This window comes from Puntigrus tetrazona, chromosome 17 (genome assembly GCF_018831695.1).
Source record: "Puntigrus tetrazona isolate hp1 chromosome 17, ASM1883169v1, whole genome shotgun sequence".
Classification (NCBI taxonomy): Eukaryota; Metazoa; Chordata; class Actinopteri; order Cypriniformes; family Cyprinidae; genus Puntigrus; species Puntigrus tetrazona.
Window position 1 is genome coordinate 1495972 of NC_056715.1, and position 20745 is coordinate 1516716.

Here is a 20745-nt window from a genome sequence, read left to right on the forward strand (position 1 = left end):
TATAAAATATATATATATATTTTATAGCTTAACATATTTAATTCCTTATTTTTTTTATTATTATTTATATTCCTTTTTATATTTATTTATTAATTCTTTTACTGACTTTTGATGTGATGTGTAACTTACATCAAACTAACTTTATGTGTACTTAAATGTCTTATGATATGATCGTCATCAATGTCCAAACTAAAATTAAACATGAAGGTAAACGGAAATGGTACAGCTGCTAATAAATGTTAAAGTTACATTTACTTGAGAATCACATTCAATTACCGTTGTGTTTCTAATCGATCCCTACTGTCACACCTGAGAACTTGGAGTACATGCCAGCTCTATTTGAGACCTTCCTTCCTTTCAGGGAGGTTACAGAATGAGAGTAGCTTTTTTTTTTTTTTTTTTTTTTAAACAATGCTTAAACGTTTGGCCCAAAATAAAATGCGGCATCCAGTCAGGATGGGCTATAGGTCAACATCACTGTCTTACCTCATCATAGTTGTAGCGATAGTCAGCTTTCTTCGATTTCAAGTCCCACAGCACAACTATGCCACACTCGAAACCAATTAAAAGCTGCAAAACAAAAAAGACGACTTTTCTGACATAATGCAATCAGAGAGCAAACCAAAAAAAAAAAGTTCTGTGGGAATATATTTAAATCCCAAAGGAACAAGGTTTCATACTTTTCCTTCGTCCATAGGGTTATCACTGATATGAACTACAGGACCAGGGTGAGTCTTTGAGGAACTGTTAAAGAGAGTTGACAGTTTATGAGGAAAATATTTGTTTGCAAGTCCTTTAATTAAAATCTCCCAAAGCCAACAGTAGAAGAAAACACACAAGAATCGCTGGAGTTCATTTGGTCTAGACACTCACAGTTCAATGGCTTTGTTCCACATGATCACATAGCCTGAGAGGGTGAAGGACTCCACATTGACAATGTGAATGTTCCCTCTTTCCGTGCCCACATACAGCCATTTACTTTGAAATGGCAAATGGCAAAACGTGATCCTGCCAAAGACAAAGAGAGAGCTGACCTTAATAGAAGTGAAATATTCCCTGTGATTATCTCATACGATGGCGAACGTTTGACTGATCTGAGCCTCGTGACGCATTAAGGATGAAATGGCAATAACAGCAGACTGAAATCTGGCAAAATTAATGAGTCACGCTTGATAAATCATCTGGTATTACTGTGGACTGCCATTGTGTCTCTTCTGAATGGGCCACCAATCAAGACTACATGCAACTGAGGACACTTGAGAACATTGCCCTGCCCTCTTGTTTCTGAACGAACGTTCATTTGAAGCCTTTATGGTCTGTTGATTAACAGTAGATGCAGAAACTCAAAGTATATTGCTAGGTAAGGCCGACTTTTGTATTATCTGAAGAAAATGTAAGTGGTGTTTGCCTCTGCTGCTACAAAAGCACAAAAGCTTCTCTTTTGTTGATAAGTGCCTCTCATCAAGTCAGACGATGTTTGGTGCATGCTGTTTTCCCAAATGCATCTTAAAGCGACCCATTCTCAGAGAAGATGACTAATTTTCAAATTGTTTTTAAATGAAGATGACTAATTTGTTATTGTCTAATTGTTTCAAATGAAAATATCTTATGTTATGGTACAGGACATTGATTTCATACCACTGTAGAGGACACCAGAACTTAAAGTATGTTTATTAAACATTTTGGGATAGACGACACATGAATAGCAAAATATATATATATATATCAATATTCATATCAAAAGTTAGATATACTATTGTGAAAATCATACTAATTATTATTCAGATGAAACAGGATTTTTATGTTTTAAAAATGTAATTTTTTTCTTATGATCTAAACAATGTAATGGCGTATTTCTATACAGAACTTACCTCTCCCGATTAAATTTAAGAGAATGAAGGATGGCTGGAAGCTTTTGCCTCAGATTCCACAAATGAATACTGTCATCTGCCAAAGCACTAACCAGCGCCCCCTACGGACCAAACAAACAGGAACATCATAAAGTGTTAACAAGCTCTACATTTGTAATTCACTACATTTGAACAGATTAAAGACTAAATATTCAACCAAAAGTTGCAGCCAAAGCGAGGGAGAAGGACAAGCCCTGAAGAAAGTACAGAAGAGGAAATGTCTATACAGATAGGGAAGACAAAACTCACTTCATTGACAAGAAACTCCAGCTGGATGACAGCCGATCCGCTCTCATGCTGGCAGTAACACTCCACTCCTGCTCTGCCGAATCTGTAGGCTCAGTTAAGGTACATACATCTCTGAAAACCTCAGAGTCCCTGTCAAATGTGCTGAACACAGGATAGGATGAGTAGTGTACAAAAATGCATTGCACAGTATTTTTTCTTTTAAGATGAGAAAACTAAACAGTGATTTTTACCACCAAGCTCCAAAAAACAATCCATGTGGTTTCATTTCTTTAAAAATCTTACAATGTTTTGTCTAAGAACAAGTGGACTTACATTTGTATTACTCTTACAAACAGCACTGCTTATTGTGTATCAAATCAGAGAAAACATCTCTGAGCTTCACAGTAAAAATCATCGGTTTTCATTGTATAGCTTTTTTAAACCAAGATTTGCTTTTTGTGTTACAAGAAAGAAAGAACGAAGTAAAAGTTAGATTACAACAGACAATATACATTCTATTATAGGACAATTTAAAAGAACTGCAAAAAGTCAGCATCTAAAAATATACACCTTCATATATATTTTAGCATATGAACTAGATATTGAGGAAAAAACTGCTCACAGACAATGTAAGTGAGCCACCAGAGTTCAGCACTAAAGGTAATCCGTGTTCCCAGAGGTCTGTGCGTCATACTACCGAGGGTCTTGTCCATTGACTTAACTAAATGGATTATATAAAGTCTCTAATCAGAGTCTTAAGTCTTGCCCGTGAATGCTGCTTCAGCCCTCTGGAGTAATGCACTGTAAATGCTCCCATAAACCCCTTCTCCAGCAGGACAACAACGACCGTCTCAGTCAAACAGTCATTCATATTCAACAGCACTGTGTTGAACATGCTTTCTCTGTGCATTTAGGCACAAAGGAGATCTGTTCCATATCAGGTTGCAGAATTCAACGTTTCATAATGGGTGAAGAAACTGTTGGGTTGCTGGATGTTTACGCTAAAGAGTATTTATTTTAGTATTTAAATTCTGTTAGATAGTAATATAATCCCCAGATACTTTAAAGCGTTTTGGGTCCCAAAAAGATGTTTTCTGTGCAATAAAACAACCTTTCATTGAACAGTTTGTAAAAATAAATAACATTTTAATAGTCTAAAGAACCTTTTTCCACTGTAAAGAACTTGTGCTCAAATGTAAATGGTTCCAATAGATGTTAAAAATTGTTAATGGAAACACAGAGGCCAATTATACAATAGAGTCGAGTACAAAGAGCCCTGTGTGACCCAGGGGCGAAAGATATCTCACTCTAGCAATATCCTCAGATCAGAAAGCTTCTTATCTGCCAAGAAGAATCACTGCAAAACAACATATGGACGCTGTATGTTGTTACCTCAGGACATCGAACACGCTTCTCATGCCAAGGAATGAATGCTAAAATAGTTGACACTATAAACAGGAAATGGGTTTCTCATCCGTATTGAATCAGCGGTTTCCTGCAGCAGTATACTAATTTCCTCTTGAGTGACTTACAACTGTGAAAACATTTATAAGGTCCTACAAGTACACAGAAGCAGCTTAAAGTACGCTTGACAGCATCTAATATGTTAACTCTGTGTTCTTGGGTCACACGCGTCCTACCACTGCAAGCCAATGCATCTCTGTTAAACAGATCAATTATGGTAAACAACATTGGTAATACTGTGCACAGGAAAAGAGTCATTACACTGAAGATGAACTCACCTTGCTGACGCGACGGTTTGCGAACAAGAAAGAGGGCCATAAACTAAAAACAAGACGAAACTACTGCCTGTTTCACGCATTTAGTCATGTTAATATTTCACAGCTTCTTCATAAAATACTCTAGAGATTCACTGATCTAGAAACTTACAAATTACTCTGGCACTGTTCAATTGAGTTCAAACGTCTAACTTACCAATTTGTTTAGTAACAAGATACCAGAAAATCGTAAGAAGTCCAGAGTTTTTTTATAAGTTGTCTGCAGTCACTGCCCTGTTTAACATAAAAAAAAAACAGGTAAATGAGATATTATGAACACTAAAAGCTGCCAGGAACAACTATTCAGTTGTAATCTTTGCTCAGGCATGCAGCAGCATTTTTTAGCTAACCAGTACTGTGGTAAAACAATATTGTTTCGAGCTGTTGTGTAAAACAGTGTTCCACTATATTAAGTTATTTAGTAGGAAAATTTTATGAAAAAAATTAAAAGGTGTTTCAGTCTTACTTACATGGCCTTGTTTTTGGAGAACTTTACTACAACTGGTATACGGAGTTTAATTGCCCAAATCTAATTACCAAAACTTTATTTTTAGTTTCAATTGTAAAAATGTTCATTTCAGTGCATTCGGTGCTTTCTCCTACAGTCATTTCTTGAGATGCACTGATGGGAAACCAAACAGGGATGTTTACACAGCAGACTCGCCTTCACCATATTTGGCAAATGGACTGAATAAATAACAGAGGGCTGTTATAAATAAGTTGCAGTGGACCACTGACTCATTATTTATTCATAACTGTAAGCATCAAGCTCTTGACCAGCCAGTTTCTCCTCAGCTTAGGCTCTCCGTGGCGCTGGATAAGAGCCCAGGGTCAGACAGGAGCTCGTCACATTCACTGGGATCTGGAGCCCAAACGAACAAACAGATCGCTGCTCGATTCTTTTACTGGATTTAATGATCACCACAAACCAGCATATAACACTTTTTCAGCAGAGACACTACAGTTTAATGCTGTCATATACCTTTATACATAATAACGTTTTCATTTACCTGAAAACCAAAAAATATAAAATTTACATTTATTCATTTAGCAGATGCTTTTATCCAAAGCGACTTACAAGTTTTGGAAATTCAATAAAAAAAATTCTACATGCTGTTCAGGGTGTCATGTTCTCAGGTGACATGAGTCAAAGACAAATAATTTTTCCGAGCAAAAAATAATGACTATCATAGATTTTTATCACGATTTACAGAATATCCTTCCTTTGCCACTGTCTTTAAAACTACTTAGGGTTTACCCATTTGTCAGCAGGAATATTAAAAATATATTAAATTATATTAAAATATAATGCAATTTAGAATGAGCAATAATTATTTTATATTTTTAACGAGTACAAATTAGCATAAGCATGTTGTTTCGTGTTTATATAAATACATCTATTAATTTAACTATTTTATCCATATTTTTATGCTTTTTATCTAGATAAAATAACTTTTAACTTTTATTTGATTCAGGAACGTCTTAGCTTTGACCCATATGTGTCATTATTAATCGTACCGCTGAACAAAAAATTATATTCCAGAAATTAAACAACGAATTAAATCTAAAACAAACTCTTCTTTATGAACAAAAACACAACAGAACGCATTCGCCCTATTATTTTCTTCATTAACAAATAGCTAACCCTTGGCTGCACACTTGTGAATTCTATTCTATTTAAAGTCACCTATAAATATACAAGTTAACTGACTGGTTGCATGTTGTATCAGTCAAACGGCCATTTCCTGTCTGAACGGGCGATTCTTTGCCAAAATAAAATCACAGAATAACTTTAAACAGAGCATCCACTGAGCACAGCCTTGAGATGAAAGCTGGAGAAGATGATTACATGTGCATACGCAAGGATCTGAATTCACTAAAATTACACATTCCAGCTGGGCTTCAAACTAGGGCCACTTTACAATGAGTCAGTTTGGGGCCAAAATAAAAATGAAGGTTGAAGCTGAAGGTTGCAGCTTTATAATCTGGCCTAGAAAACACAAAGTTTCTCATTGTGAACCCGTTCTTTAAGCTTTTCCTTTGATTTTCTGGATCTTTTCTTTATTGTGACACTACTTTTATTACAATTATAATAACCCAAAAGTAAAAAATGGAATGTAAAAACCTATGCGTACAGGGCAGGTACAACACAAATTGTTTCATTCTTCTGATTTTGGATTTGCTCTTGCCCAAATCATTTCTGATTCAATACGCAACAGTGTTATACGTGCTACAAGAAGCAAATGAACAAAGCTCTGTAACGTTTCAAATGGGAAATCCACACAAAAGTTTTACTAAAGCATCATATTGCCGACCACAATGGGTGACTCACTTCAAACAACAGGGGCTTCCGCTGAGAGCAAACAGCAGCGCAATCTGATAAGGGTGCTGTCATACTATATGCCCTAATAATACAGCCCTCAAGTGCACAAGATTACAACGCAGCTAAAGCGGACAGGCTTGTCAACGTTCTCTGCAACCGCTGACATTTGTTCCTGGGAACTAAACGGTGCCAACACGGCAGTAAAGCAGCTCTCAAAAGAGGGAACAAGGAGGAAGAGAGCAAAGCAGATCGGAGATGAGAATAAAAGACGAGATGACATGGAAGGTGTGAGGTCCAGAAACGATCAAAGCCTTACACACATGCCGGTTCAGCGCTGCACGAGGCTGTACATCTTTAATAAAACTGCCATCGGAGCATAATTAAAATTCTGTCTCTCTGGCCAAGAGCTGCTTGATTAGTTCATTAAATGAGACTCAAATATATCTAATAAAACACAATCTATTAACTAGGAAAGAAAGCTCATCGAGACAAGATTGTTGGCCTAAAGTCTTGCAAGTTGTTTAAAAGGTTTTTCATGCCTTAGAGTGAAAACGACAATAGATCATATTCATTGCTAGGTGTTGTGAGATACTGATATGGGGTTGCTAAGCTGTTTTAAGTAACTGCTAAGATGTTGTTAAGGGGTTCCGAATTATTGATTTATCACCTGATCGCGATTATTTAGTCTTATTCTATTATTTTCAATCATTTTTTGCTTGAATAAGAGAAATGTAAGAATTTAAAGAAATCCCATCAAATATATAGGTAGTAAATAAAGAGAGGAAAATAATACAATTGGAAACATTTGTAAAATTAAAAGCTTTATATTATATAAATTAAAAAGTCAAACATTTTCATTCCAACAAAGGCTTGTGTTAAAATACTATAAATATAGACATATAAATTAAATATAAAATAATTAATTACAGAAACATTACTATTTTAACAGCTCTAAAATAAATTGTAATGAAAATGTCTTTTTTATTTTACAAATAATTGAACAAATAATTCAATATAAAAATAAATAAGTGACAAAATGAACAGAATTAAATCATTAAATCGCAATTATTTGTATAACAATTAATCGCCAACACAATATTTGTGATTATGAAAGGCCTATTTTATGTGGTTGCATACATCACAAGACTGTAAAGGTGTTCTGGTTGCTAGGGTGTTGACAGGCAGTTGCTAGGGCATAGCTAAGCGAACACACTAAGACATAGAGATACATAATGGCTTTGTTAGGGAGCTGTTAAGGTGCTCTGAATGGTTGCTAGGACACTGCTTGATAGATATTAAAAATATTAATATCTAATATCTACAGAAGAGTCTGGCTTGCTTCTTCAACATGCTTCGGCAAACAGACATGCACATACCACATCAATGACAGACTCTTTGTGGAATGCCAAAAAAAAAATACAATTATAAAGCTATTAGACCCTACAGCTTGTACTCTCTCGCCCTCATCCAAGTAGGTTTCAGAGTGATAAAGTCGAGATAGGATCTGTCCAAACAAGATTAAGAACAGTAATCAAACAGGCCCTGGGTGCCTTAAACAAACTCTGGAGGAGTCTCAAATGGCCGTTATTTAAAGCACTTGGAGTTGGATGCTGCCAACAGCAGCCTACAAGAGCAGCAGAGAGGAGCGGGTCATAGATCACGAGGCAATCAACTCTGAAACATCACTGATGATACTAAAAATAGCACTAATCGATTCAATTTATACCAGGCTAAAGCCTAATAAAAAACTCTTCGAGCATGAATTGTAAAGCACCACTAGCTACGTAAATAAGCAGGGAGAGAACCGAAGATGGTATCAGTTTTTAGCACACATTTTCTCCACTTGGTGAGATCTGGGTGGCACTTCCTTATTCAAACACGTTTCTTAATCCACAATACAGAGCGGTTTGATGAACTGTTATATATTAACATAGTTAACTGTCTGCTTCTGGCTGGCAGGATGCTTGGCACTCTTTTTTCCCTCTATTACATATTTTAGTAATCATCCTAATTTAAACATAACTTTGAAGCTTAACTCAAAAGCCATCGTTGTAATCGGACTAAAACCTTTTACTGTGCTCCTACCCATCGTAGGTGGTGTCAAGTGTAAAATTACAAAATGTACCACGATATTTTATAATCAAACCCTTTTCTAATCTTGATCTAATCAAATCTAATGTGTCTTACATAATAATATTCATAGGGCCCTGTTTATTTTAATTTTAAATTCTACAATTTTTTTTTTTACAAAAAGTTTTGAAATCAACTGATTAGTTGCTTTTGATAGTTAAAATTTAATTAAACAGTTAAAACGGAATACATAAAAAATAAAAAAGTAAAACTGAAAACATGACAACAGACTTAATGGTAAAATATATCAATACACTTATGATTACTGAAATTTAATTTAATTTTAAATGCATATTGTTATAAAGCTCTGCATCTCAAGAATCCATAATCCGTGGTTATTTTGTAACATTGTTACAGAAATGTATACATTTTGGAAAACGCATTCAAAATGTCAACTTAAAATTAAAACCAATTTTTTTTTTTGAAAATTTGAAGAATTATTTTAGATAAAATAACATTTTAGTACAGAAAACATTACAGAAATATATAAATAAATATATAATTATAACACTCTTAGTCTATCATTTTTGAGTACTTTCACTTTTAGCAATAATCTAAGCCTTCTAGTTTCTTTAAAAACAGATCAACTTTTTTGTATTTGGTGCATTTTCACATCTAGCCTATGTTAAAAAAACCCTGCAAAGTAAAAATAACCCTGTAATATTCTGGTCTCTAGACATGGCTCAGGAAATATTTTTTTGCTGACTTTATTGACCTGCAAACTTATGCAGCACTTGCTTGGTGGGAAAAATCATTTGAATTTATGTGAAATAGATGTAAACGTAGTAAACTGTTTAATGCAGAGCTGAGAGCTCTGCGTTCTCGTTGGTAGATGGAAGCAAAATGAGTAAAAATATTTCATAAACAAACATGAATGATGGATATTACATCCTGTGCACATTTAAAAAGATTCCTTTCCACAAGTCGCCTAATTTGAGATTTCATCTACATTACCTCTGTATCATAAACATACAGGATGAGTTGAAGCCTAAATTTAATATTTACGACATATACATTTTTAAATAATTTTCCTTATATAAAAGCAGAAATAATATATATAATGCACTATTTAGCACAACTGATTAGAGTTGCTTTTGATAGTAAAAATTTAGCACAATAGATGATGTTAAAAAAATGAGCATTAATCAGTTCAAAATTATATTATGATAAAGCCCAATAAAAAACTATAAAAATTGCAACATCTATACACTAATCCTGCATTCACAAGCTCATTACAAAATCACTACGTTCATCAACACGAACATCTGGTAAACATTTCACAGCACGATCAACACTAAATTGTACAGTTCACTTATGAATAAGAAACAGATTTTAGTACACCTAAATTGCTCATAAGGTCAGAATGTTGTGGCTCAGAAACCTAGTCACATGCTTTTTGACCCTACATCACCTGACTGGTTAAAGTTCTTGCAGCATTATGCAGCAATCGTCTTCAGTGAGAAATAAGAGAGGATGAAAGAAAGTTGCATTCTCAAAGAACAGGAGGCAACTTCCTCATTTGGTAAGCCACAGCGGTTTGTGGTATTTCTATACACAAATGCAAAGGCGGCTTTCCTCATCCGTTTGACGATGCAAAAAATGTCATGCTCGACGCGAGGCTCGAGTTTTTCAAGCTTTTGTGGGTTAAAAACAGAAAATTCTGATTTCTTGGTTTTAAACGCATCTTAAAAGAAACACTTTAATGTTTCTTAAACACTTTTTGTTGGCAGTGGATGATTAAGCTTTTAAGTCTTTACCATGCATAAAACTTCACAGAGCATAATCAGAACAAAAAGCATTCGACAACAATCTATTCGACAATTATTCATGCATAAAACCTCACAGACGTTCGCTCCTTAGCACTGTAATTTGGAAAAACATCGCCGAGCAGCGACGAGACTGCATATTAAAGAGCCCTTAACTGTTTTCATGCCGCCAAACATCTCCAACAACAAACTGCTAGCATTTATCAAAAAGCCAAGACGGCTGAAACCCATCAACGTCCATCGAGGTTTCTGTATGAAAACACACAGATAGAGACACAAGGGACCAATCATGTAAAATTAGATATTTACTGTTAGTAAACACCTCATTGAGTTTGTGTCAGCTGAGCTGTGGCAGTGTTTCCCAACGCTGGGGGCAATGAGGCAAATCGATACATCCTGTCTTTTGATAAATAGCCCAATCGACTGAATGACAGTAAGCCCATCAGCTCTTGCTGCACATTAACACATCCAGGCAACAGCTGAGCAAGAGGAGTGAGCCAATCAACTCGACTCTCCACCACACAGAACACTGACCTGGTGGGTGGCTTGTGACTTTCCACAAGGACAAAATGCCATTGATACGGTGAAGTCTTAGGCAACCTACTGCCTACCGTTACAAAAGAGTAAGAGGTGCACTCCCACGATCGAGATTCAAATCTGACAAGAAGTCTGGCCTTCAACTATGCAACCTTTTTAGGTACGTAAAACTAAAATCATGCGTCATGGTGTATTTCACAAAATAGATGATGACATGAAATATTCTCGGGAAGCGGGCATGCATCGTGACATTTTAATACATTTTTCATAAGAAGTTTGTATTAAACCATAAACCTACAAATTTTTTAACAGACAACAAAGAATTCCTGAATAATATTTTGGAGGGCACTGTTCATTTTAATACATTTGTTATAAATTATTACATTTTAAAAACTTGTGTTTAATCGATTTGAATTGCTTTTTATTGTTAAAAATTAATTAAGCCTTTAAAATGGAATCCATAAAAATTAAGAACAGAGAACATGACAACAGACGACTTATGTATTAATAAATTATTATTAAACTGTATGGGTTTCATTACTTCAAATAATTATCACACAACCTTTTTAATTAATTAATTTAACAATAAAAACAGTGTGATAGAAAAATGTACAGGAAAAATAAGTTTGATTTGAGTAAAATAAAACTGAAATAGGGCCCTATTTTTTTTTGTTGTTGTTGTTTGTTACTTCCATTAAATTATTGTTAATTTGTATATATTTTATTGCATGTTTTTTACAGAAATGTAATATACAAGTAAATCAAAAGAAAACCGATTTTATACTTTTATCACCTTGTTAAATTGTAGAATTTTCTTTTTTTTTATTGCATGCTTTTAGGTTGATGTCATGTGATTTACCAATTGACTAATTTAATCTACAATGACTACTTTTATATATTTATTTATTAGCATTTAATAATTATTTTTTAGCAACTATTTAGATAATAACAAGAGACGATTTTTTGGGTTTGTTTGCACTGTGATATTCTAAAAATATATTTAAAAATTCTACCACTGCACAAGATATTCCAACAGGCCCTATTCTGTAGCCATGTTTCTTTCGACAGAAACAATGACGTGGTGTATATCTGAACATGAAAACACTCAGAAATAAGCTGAAGCAGCTTTGCTGGGTGTGTGTGGCTCTAACAGACGTGCCCAGCAGGACCAGCGATGTTTCCAGCACGTGCGAGGTGGCTTTCTGGCAGATAGTCGGCCGCACCGATGATGAGACGGGCTCTGAAACATATGGCAGTGGAGCTGCTCGTGCCACAGTGGAGATATCATTAATGAGCGCAGCTCCTCTAGGAATAAAGACCCTGCTTCTAGGAAATGTGCCTCTGAAATGAGGCTGCTCGTATACATGACTCTGTGAAAAACGGGCTGCTTTGATTTTTACTGCCTGGAATCAACTGACCTTCTCACTGATGACTGAGCATATAGTGCATTAAAGTATCAGTTTTGAAACGCTCAATGCTACGTTTTTAAAATTGTATTTTATTATTTCCGCCAATTTACGAAAGCAAGGAGTCACAGTTTTACCACAGTTAATATATATTATAATATAAAAAATATTAGATATCAGCATTATATATGCCACCCTGCCTTAGATACTGGCATTAAAAGCGTTACAGAATAACACATATTATTCAATCAATAACACTAGGTATGTTGATATGCTAATACTAATTTTAATTTCCTTTAGTTTTTCATGTTACTTGAGTCAGTAGCTCCTATGATGCTTCTCTAGGGTATCTCCTGGGGGAACAACAAGGCTTTTAGAAGCTGATTTGCCAGAGGATGTTGTTACTTGTATTTTGCAGCTTACATAATCATATATTTCTGTGGAGTTTAGTAAAAAAAAAAAAAAAAAAAAGCCACACATGCTTTGAACAAGTCAATTACTTTACAATAGACTTCCAGCACAGGAGGGTGGGAGGACTGCCTTTGTTATATACACAAACAACACGAGAAACATTTTGACACTTATTTTCCCCCAGGTAAGTTAGGCTGGGTATGTTTCCAGCTCTTCAAATAAAGGATACAGTCTCAGGGCTCCATTTTGTGTGCCAATAGCCAGAATTTTCTGCACAGGGTCAAAAGCCATGGAGGAGGGTTGATAGGGAAAGCCATGTCGCACTGTCTGTGAAGCAGAAGATGATTTGCATTAAACTACAAACATGACAACGGCGTTCTTAAAGGAACAGTTCACACAAAAATAAAAATTCTTACTGGAATTCAAATCAAAACTTGTGCTGACCAACAAGCGCACTATATTTTAAGTCTTCTGAAGCCCAAAAGATCATTTCGTATGACATAGGTTATTTAGGAAATAACCCATAGTAACCTATATTTAAAATTAAAATGTATTAAATAAATAAATAAAATGTATTTTACTTCAGCTAGTTGCCAAGGCTCATTTTCATTTAGCTTAAGCTGAAAAGTAAACAATAAAAACCATTAAAATGACCAAAGAAAAAAGTAAAACTAGTAAAAGGACATAAAAACATATTAGACTAGATAAATAAAAAATATTAACAAAAACTACAAAAGTGTATCAATGGTACCATACTGCCTCAGATGACTATGAATATAAAGCATGTTTGACATGCTTTTAGGGAGTTGCACAGACATGTTATTGCATTGCATAAATGTCTACAAAAAATGACTGTTTGTTTTCCAAGGAAACGCTCCATGAGGATCAATTATTAACAACAAAAATTTGAATTTTTGGTGAACTCCATTTTCCTTGGAAAATGCTCAGGAAACATGAAAAGACCCGTGCAAAGGAAACGCAATGTTGGCTAAACTCTACATATACGGAAACATCCTTATGTTGGTACATGTTCAAGTCAATATACACGAGGTACATTGACGGTCCTCGCAGACAAAACAAGTTAACAACTCAGGAAAACACAAATCATCCAACGTTAGCAAAGCCTCTTCTCTTATTAGTGGTTTTAGTAATGAGGTGCCAGGGGTTTCAGTTAGTTAGAAATTAAAATGGATATTAAAGATGAGGTTAAGACCAATGAATGCTAAGAAACTAAAGCTGACAGGTGACTAACTAAATTACTGCAGCGGTTCCATGGTACAGTGATGATATCAAATGGTAATAATCTTAATATTTAATGATCAGCACATTTACATGCTCTGCTATTACAAGGACTATTAATAAAGTCTAATAAAAGCCCAACCAAAACAGCCTGCTGGTCACCAGAGCATTCATGTAGCGATTACAATTAAATATACAAAATATTTCAGGATACATATCAATATATTATCTCTAACAATGCTAAATAACATGTCTTATTATAGGGATAAAACGTAACATCTGAAACGTTAAGTAGTTCTCACCGTATATAAATTTAGTTTGTGAAAATGAAAAAACTAAATATTTATTATGAGCAAATGTTGACATATGTAATATTTGTTCATTAAATAAAAATGTTAAATAGTTTTCAGTTATCAGATGTTCTCTTTATTTTTTATTTTTTTTTATAAAACTGTGTTTAAGTCAAGTCAATTTTGTTATGATGTTGTCTTGAATTGTTATTAACTATTTTATAGCTTGATTCTTGATGAAACCGTTAAGGTCAGTTTGACCTACAAACAGCATAATAATTATTTATTATAACAGCATATATAACCTCTGACAATAAAGAAACAAAAACATGCATTAGAAACAATAACAGGTGAGATTAAAAGGGACAAAATTTTAAATTGTGTATTCAACAGAAAAAAGCTAACTATAGGACTGTATGTTTTTGCAGGATGAGTAAACCATGACAGATTTTTAATTTTGGGGTAAGCTTAATGACCTAACCCTAACAACCGTAACATTACGAATGGTCACGTAACGTGCGTTTTCGTTGTGTAGTGTGGACAGATTGTTTCTCAAAAACAAAAAAAAAGCTGTCAGTGTAGACAAAGATCATTTTCATATTAAAAATGCCATTTTAAAATGAAAATGCATTCATTTAAACTATTTTGAACCATTTTGCTCCAACGATTTTCAAGTCAGCGAATTCTGTTCACACTAGCAAAGGAGCCTATCCGTTTTCAATCCCAATTAAACCACTACTAGACAAAACACTAAGCACAAGTAGACTGGCACACCTTGAAACACGACATTAATGAGTCTGTCTTTTCACCTCATCCTAACTTCAATCAGTTCTGCTCATCACAAAAAAGTAATCTGCACGTTGTCAGTTCACCTTAATCTGAATCACTACCCGTTCCGCTCAATCACAAACCCGTTAAGACCTTCACTCATCTTCAGAGCGCAAATTAAGATATTTTTGGTGAAATCTGAGAGCTCTTTGGCCCTGAACAGACAGCAACACAATTGAAATGTTAAACGGTCCGCGTGACATCAGTGGCGAAGCAACGAAAATACTTTTGATGCTCGAAGAAAACAAAAATGTATGCATCTCCGAGTTTCGCCATTTTGGATCAAGCGCAACTTAATCAACGTAATGAGCGTTGTTTATGTTCCGGGGAACGCGCGCGCGAATCTCGGTGCTCTCCAAACGTTTCTGGAGGACGTTTCAGTTGTGTTGCGGGGTCAGAGAGCTCTCAGATGTCATCAAAAATATCTTAACGCGTGTCTTGCCGGTACGGGACTCGATTAGGGTGAGTAATTAATCGTTAAACGTTACACTGAGGTGAACTAACCCTTAAAAATGAAACAAAATAACCGCCACCTATTCCTCAACCGTCAACTCGGACGTCACACCGGCGATTAATCTCGTGAACCGAGCTCCGGGGTGGTTATTCCAGCCGGCGACGGTTAAAACCGACTCTGAGGTGTTTTGTTTTTAACCGAGTTTAAAACCGTCGACCGTTGGCGAGTTCCTTTAGCAATTAGAATATCACGGCGAGTTGGCGCCACTCGCTCACCTCCACACTCGATAACCCCCCCAATATGAGATCGCGGTAACTAATCCCACCTTGCAGAGCTGGAAATGCTCTGACTGCAGAGTCTCCTGAATCATGTCATTCTCCCTGTTTCCCGAGTGAGGGGACGCGGCGGCGGCGGAGGAGGAAGAGGACGCCGCAGTCAAACCGTCCAACACCTTCCTGATATTAAACTTCTTCATGTTGCCTCCGGCGAATGCGAAACGAATGCAAAATGTGCATCGACAGAGCGAGCGTACACAGACGGCGGCGGAGACAGCCACACAAGCGCACTGTTGTTGTATTCGTCCCGACGCCTCACATGTCAGGCAGTGTTGTCATCCCGTCCCGTGTCATAATCCCGCGCTCGTTTCCTAAACACGGCCCGCCGGCTCGAATCTCACTTCTTTTTCATTTTAATCGCGACACGGGCAGGCGTAATCCGGTTAGATTTGGCCAATCTCGCCGCGCTCCTTTCCCTCCCCTCTGCTGGTTTCCCCCCCGCTGCTAACGCGGAAACGCAGAGCGCTGCAATCACCGCGACGCGTCTGCGCCGTGGAGGCGACACCCGGATGTGCGCGAGAGACGCCGCTGCGGCGCGCTGACGATCGGCGAGCTTGGCCTGTGGCGGTTCTCTATAATAACCTTCATGAAAGTCAACAGTTCCAACATTAGATGATGATTATGATGAAGATGAGGGCAATCACCCAATCGTTTTAATAAAATGATGACTTTAATCGGATTCATTTTAGTACACCCAATAATAATAATACGGTTATATGGAATCAATATTGAAGGCATCCATTAATATTAACACACACACACACACACACACACACACACACACACACATATATATATATATATATATATATATATATATATATATATATATATATATATATATATATATATATATATATATATATTTTAACTAATAAATTAACATTTAATTGTTAAGAGAAAAAAATATATATATATATATATATATATGCTATTACTGTTATTCAATATATATATATATATATATATATATATATATATATATATATATATATATATACACAACAACAACAAAATAAAATGTTGCCTTGTCATATTTTTAATTAATAAAATAACAATATTTAATGTTGACGTTCATTTTATTATTATTATTATTATTATTTATTACCTAAACATAATTTACTGAATTCTATTTAGATTTAATGTCATAATATAATCATACAGTTAATAATAAACCATTAATATAATGAAATAATTTTATAATATTTTATAATAAAACGATAGTATTTACTTATTATTTAAATTATTATATACATATATAATTATAACACTATTAATATATATTATAACAATAATAAACATCTTGTAAAAAATAATACTATTATTATTTAGCTTGTTTAAAATATACATTTATATATTATTTTTAACTTTATTTCAGAGGAGACCAAAGCTAGAAAGTAATAGTTTTCCTTCTTATTTTCCAGAGAAAAGAAGATCACTTATTTCACCCTTTGTAAATCTGCTGTTATTTAGCCTTTTATATTAAAATAGAATTAAACAAAATAAGACATACACATCAAAAATATGAATGACAACAAACAGGAAATATCAACCATTGTTTTGGACAACAAAGTACTGTATAAAATTAACATATAAAAAAGCTTTCCCTTGTCTGAAATTTATGAAAAACACTCACCATGTGACATGTTCACCATATAATTTAAAATTCATCTACAGTATGTAATGTACAGTAACTGATTAATGTCTTTGTTAATGTGCTTTTATTGCGTTTTTAAATTGGAGGATAACAAAAGTGAAAGACATGTTTGTTAAAAAAACTAGATAAAATAATATCCCAGTAAACGTAGTGTTGCTAAAATATTAATTCTATTATTTGTATTAGTTACATTGATATGCATATACATTTACGCTTAAAGTGCTTTAGAAAAGAGTGCAGTTAACAATATGATTAATTAACTCAACGGCTTTCTCTCTGTTACAGTACTGATTGTTCAGGTCTTTTGGGACTCTCGGTCTGGGTACAAAATATTCTCAATGAAGCCCGTGGCAGACACTTTTGGCCCGTCCCTCCTGTAATGACTGCTGTTTCCGGATGCTTAGTAACACACAGTCTCCAGGGTCTCCTCTCGCCGTCTCAGGAGATTAATGATGTAATTTTCAATCCTACACTATTTTCTTTGCAGAAAATATTACAAAATCCTGAATAATCCCGTGCGTACATAATAGCTGCAGTATATCGTGTGATTTGGGATAGTGGATCTGCATTCTGCCGTTTCCGTATTAGCTGCTTTATCAACTTATATTATGACTTTTGACTTATTTATAAACTATTTATAGTGGCTTTAAAATAAAATTTGAACTTAAACTACACTATACAAATCACACAATTTCTGATTCATTCTTGGCACATATATGGTTGATTTCAAGCAACAAATCTATCATGTAAGTTATTAATCTAAATACTGACCTCCTTGAAAGCAGAACTGAGTTAGAGGACGGTCTGTGTTACACACACTAGATGGAGCCATAATCATTCTTACATCTCAAATCAGCGTGGACATGAATGATACTGAACATCACATGAAAATAACACGCTCTCTATATTATATATAAGATATAATGCCTTAATTATGGAATCCTCAGCAATACTATCTGAGAGTAACTAGCAGTAACGCTGCACATAAGGTCCTATTAGTTAACTATTTATTAATATTTGTTAACATTATTTAAAAAAATACTACTGCTTGTTAGTTTATAATAGCTCAGATCCATTAAATGATTATTATGATGAAGTTTAATGCAGTTGTAAACCATTGTAAAGGCTTTGCTCAATCTTAATTTAGTACACTGAATAATACTAATAATACGTGATTATATTAAATCAGCATATAATTCTTGTATAGAAATATACAAAACTAATAATATTATTTACTTATGTTTATTAAAGGCCTATTTGTTTTTAAGTAATATATTTACTTTTATATCTAGTATAAATATAGTAAAAATTTCTCTTGTAGCCAAAAATAAATAAATAAATTACAATAAGAACCAATTCAGAGACCATTGATTTACTAAAGCACAAATGGCCATATTAAAAGCACTCTTTATTGTTAGTTAATGTCAGATAAAGTCCATTAAACTATATCAGACTCAACTTTAGGGTTTTTAAGAATATATTAGTAAAGGTTGAAATGAATATGAAGTTTATTCAATGCATCAGTACCTAATTGATCTTTCTTGTGTGTTATCAAAAAAGTGAAAAAAACATCACGTTAAAACTTTGTTTAATCCTAAAACTGTTTAAAGGTTTGTAACGCAGACCCTCGTATATACTGACTTTTGAAGGTCAAAAACGGTCCTGTGTGGTTTTCTCTGCAGCTCCTCGTGTGTCCTGTGGACTCTCTTCTGTCCAGCTTCCCTCCTACTTGTGTGATTCTCAGGCTCTGTACGTCAGCACAGTGATCATCCGCTTCTCCATGAGAGCCATCTGCTCACACACATGGAGCCGCCGCTTTACCCATCACACCCAAACACAGTCTCTTGAGTCCCATGACAGAGTTTGCTCAGGGTAAGTTGTGTCTTGCGTAAAGGGGAAGGTTGATGGAATATGCGAATGATTTATCAGCGCTTGTTTTGCCGCAGATTACTCACAATGACCTCGCACCACACATGAAAAGGTTTAATATTCGAAAAACAACAGAACAACTGTAACAGAACCACTTACACGCTTTACCCCGCCTTCATTTAATAATTCAAGGATATTTTGACAAACAATTGTTAAAATGTATAAAATATATTACATACAATACAGGTTTTGGAGTTAGTGGTTCCAGAAAGAAACTTTGACATCCATGGAATCTTTTCATTCCATAAAAACGTGGACACAGACTCTTTAGATTGTTCTGTGCACACAAAAAATGCATCTTGATCGATTTGTTTCTTACAAACACATATTTTTTTTTAGGACTAAAGGACTGGAGTGGTGTGGGTTGTAAATTATTGTGATGTTTTTATCAACTGGACTCTCATTCTGACGGCACCCATTCGCTGCAGAGGATTCTTTGGCGAGCAAGTGATGGAATGCTATGTTTCCCTAAATCTGCTTCGATGAAGAAACTCATCTTGGATGGCCTGGGGGTGAGTCGTTTTAAGCAAATGTTAATTAAAACAAGAAAAAATGAATCAGTGAGGTAAGCAAATAACCCTAATTCCAAAAGTAATAAAGTTTATTAATACCTTCAAACAAGGTATCTTTCCTTGTTTTAAGCTTAAACTATATTTTTAAAATACAAGCCTTAAACTGTTAAGATATTAGTTCATTAATTAAATTGTATAAAAGCTTATGCGTATTTGGCATGCTGTCTGGGGAGAGGGCTTCAAGCATGGCAAGACTCCCGCTGAAATCGAGAGATAGCCAAGGCAAGACGTACTTGATCATTTATAGGAGTTCTGATTGGATAATAATGTAATTATTCATTTTAAACCGGTTATGTTAATGATCTGTTCATGCTCCTTCTGAATTTTGTTTAAAAACATCAATACAGGAAACAAGACATTCATTGGCTGACGTTAATACAAAAATTATTTCAACATATAGGAGACCACAAGAATAAGTAACTATGAAAAAGCAGAATTCTGAGGTTTTTGAAATGTATTATATGTTATATTTTTGTGCTTATTGTTGAAGGATTTCCCGTAAACACTCCTTCACTCAGCCTCTGAAAGTAGGTCTGAAGTATGTAGGACACAGACTTCTCGTCTTTGATGGTTTTCCTCTTAGCAAAATATGCACTTCAAATGCAACCAGAAACAGTTATAATGCATGTGCATTCATTAGAGCTGAACATTTCAAGCAGTACGAACCAGTCACATTTCATTCAAAGCACCAAAGAGTTCGGTGTTTTAAGATCAATAATAAAGGTTCTCAGGCTTCATCAGGACAGATGAATTAACTTCGCATTATTTGTAAACAACTGCAGCGGAGGGGCTCAAATAAGTGTTATGTAGAACAGATCCCTAGACGCACACCAAGGACGCTACAAAGTAAAACTACGGGACGGTGCGGAACAGATGGGAGAGTAAAAATATCTGCCCTCCTATACACACCATGTCAGCAAAAACCTGCCTCCGGGCTCAGTGTTCACACGAT

The 20745-nt window shown here is 34.9% G+C and overlaps 1 protein-coding gene and 1 long non-coding RNA gene across 8 annotated transcripts in view; one reads left to right on the top strand and one right to left on the bottom strand.

Moving 5' to 3' along the window:
- stxbp5b (syntaxin binding protein 5b (tomosyn)) overlaps positions 1-16108 on the bottom strand; it is a 35051-nt gene extending 18943 nt beyond the window's left edge. For 2 of the 7 annotated variants that reach the window (XM_043263592.1, XM_043263591.1), the window contains exons 1-7: positions 15626-16108; positions 12719-12816; positions 2160-2241; positions 1872-1972; positions 874-1008; positions 681-744; positions 487-570 (exon numbers count right to left, since the gene is read on the bottom strand). In XM_043263592.1, coding sequence (XP_043119527.1) covers positions 487-570; positions 681-744; positions 874-1008; positions 1872-1972; positions 2160-2241; positions 12719-12816; positions 15626-15775 — 714 coding nt within the window. In that variant the 5' untranslated portion in view covers positions 15776-16108. The remainder of the gene's footprint in view (positions 1-486; positions 571-680; positions 745-873; positions 1009-1871; positions 1973-2159; positions 2242-12718; positions 12817-15625) is intronic. The other 5 variants (XM_043263594.1, XM_043263593.1, XM_043263596.1 and 2 more) reach the window with 3 other exon arrangements.
- LOC122362239 lies at positions 14917-19148 on the top strand. The gene is made up of 3 exons (XR_006253078.1): positions 14917-15308; positions 17578-17746; positions 18975-19148. It is a non-coding gene; the product is annotated as an uncharacterized LOC122362239 (long non-coding RNA).
- Positions 19149-20745: the final 1597 nt, after the last annotated feature.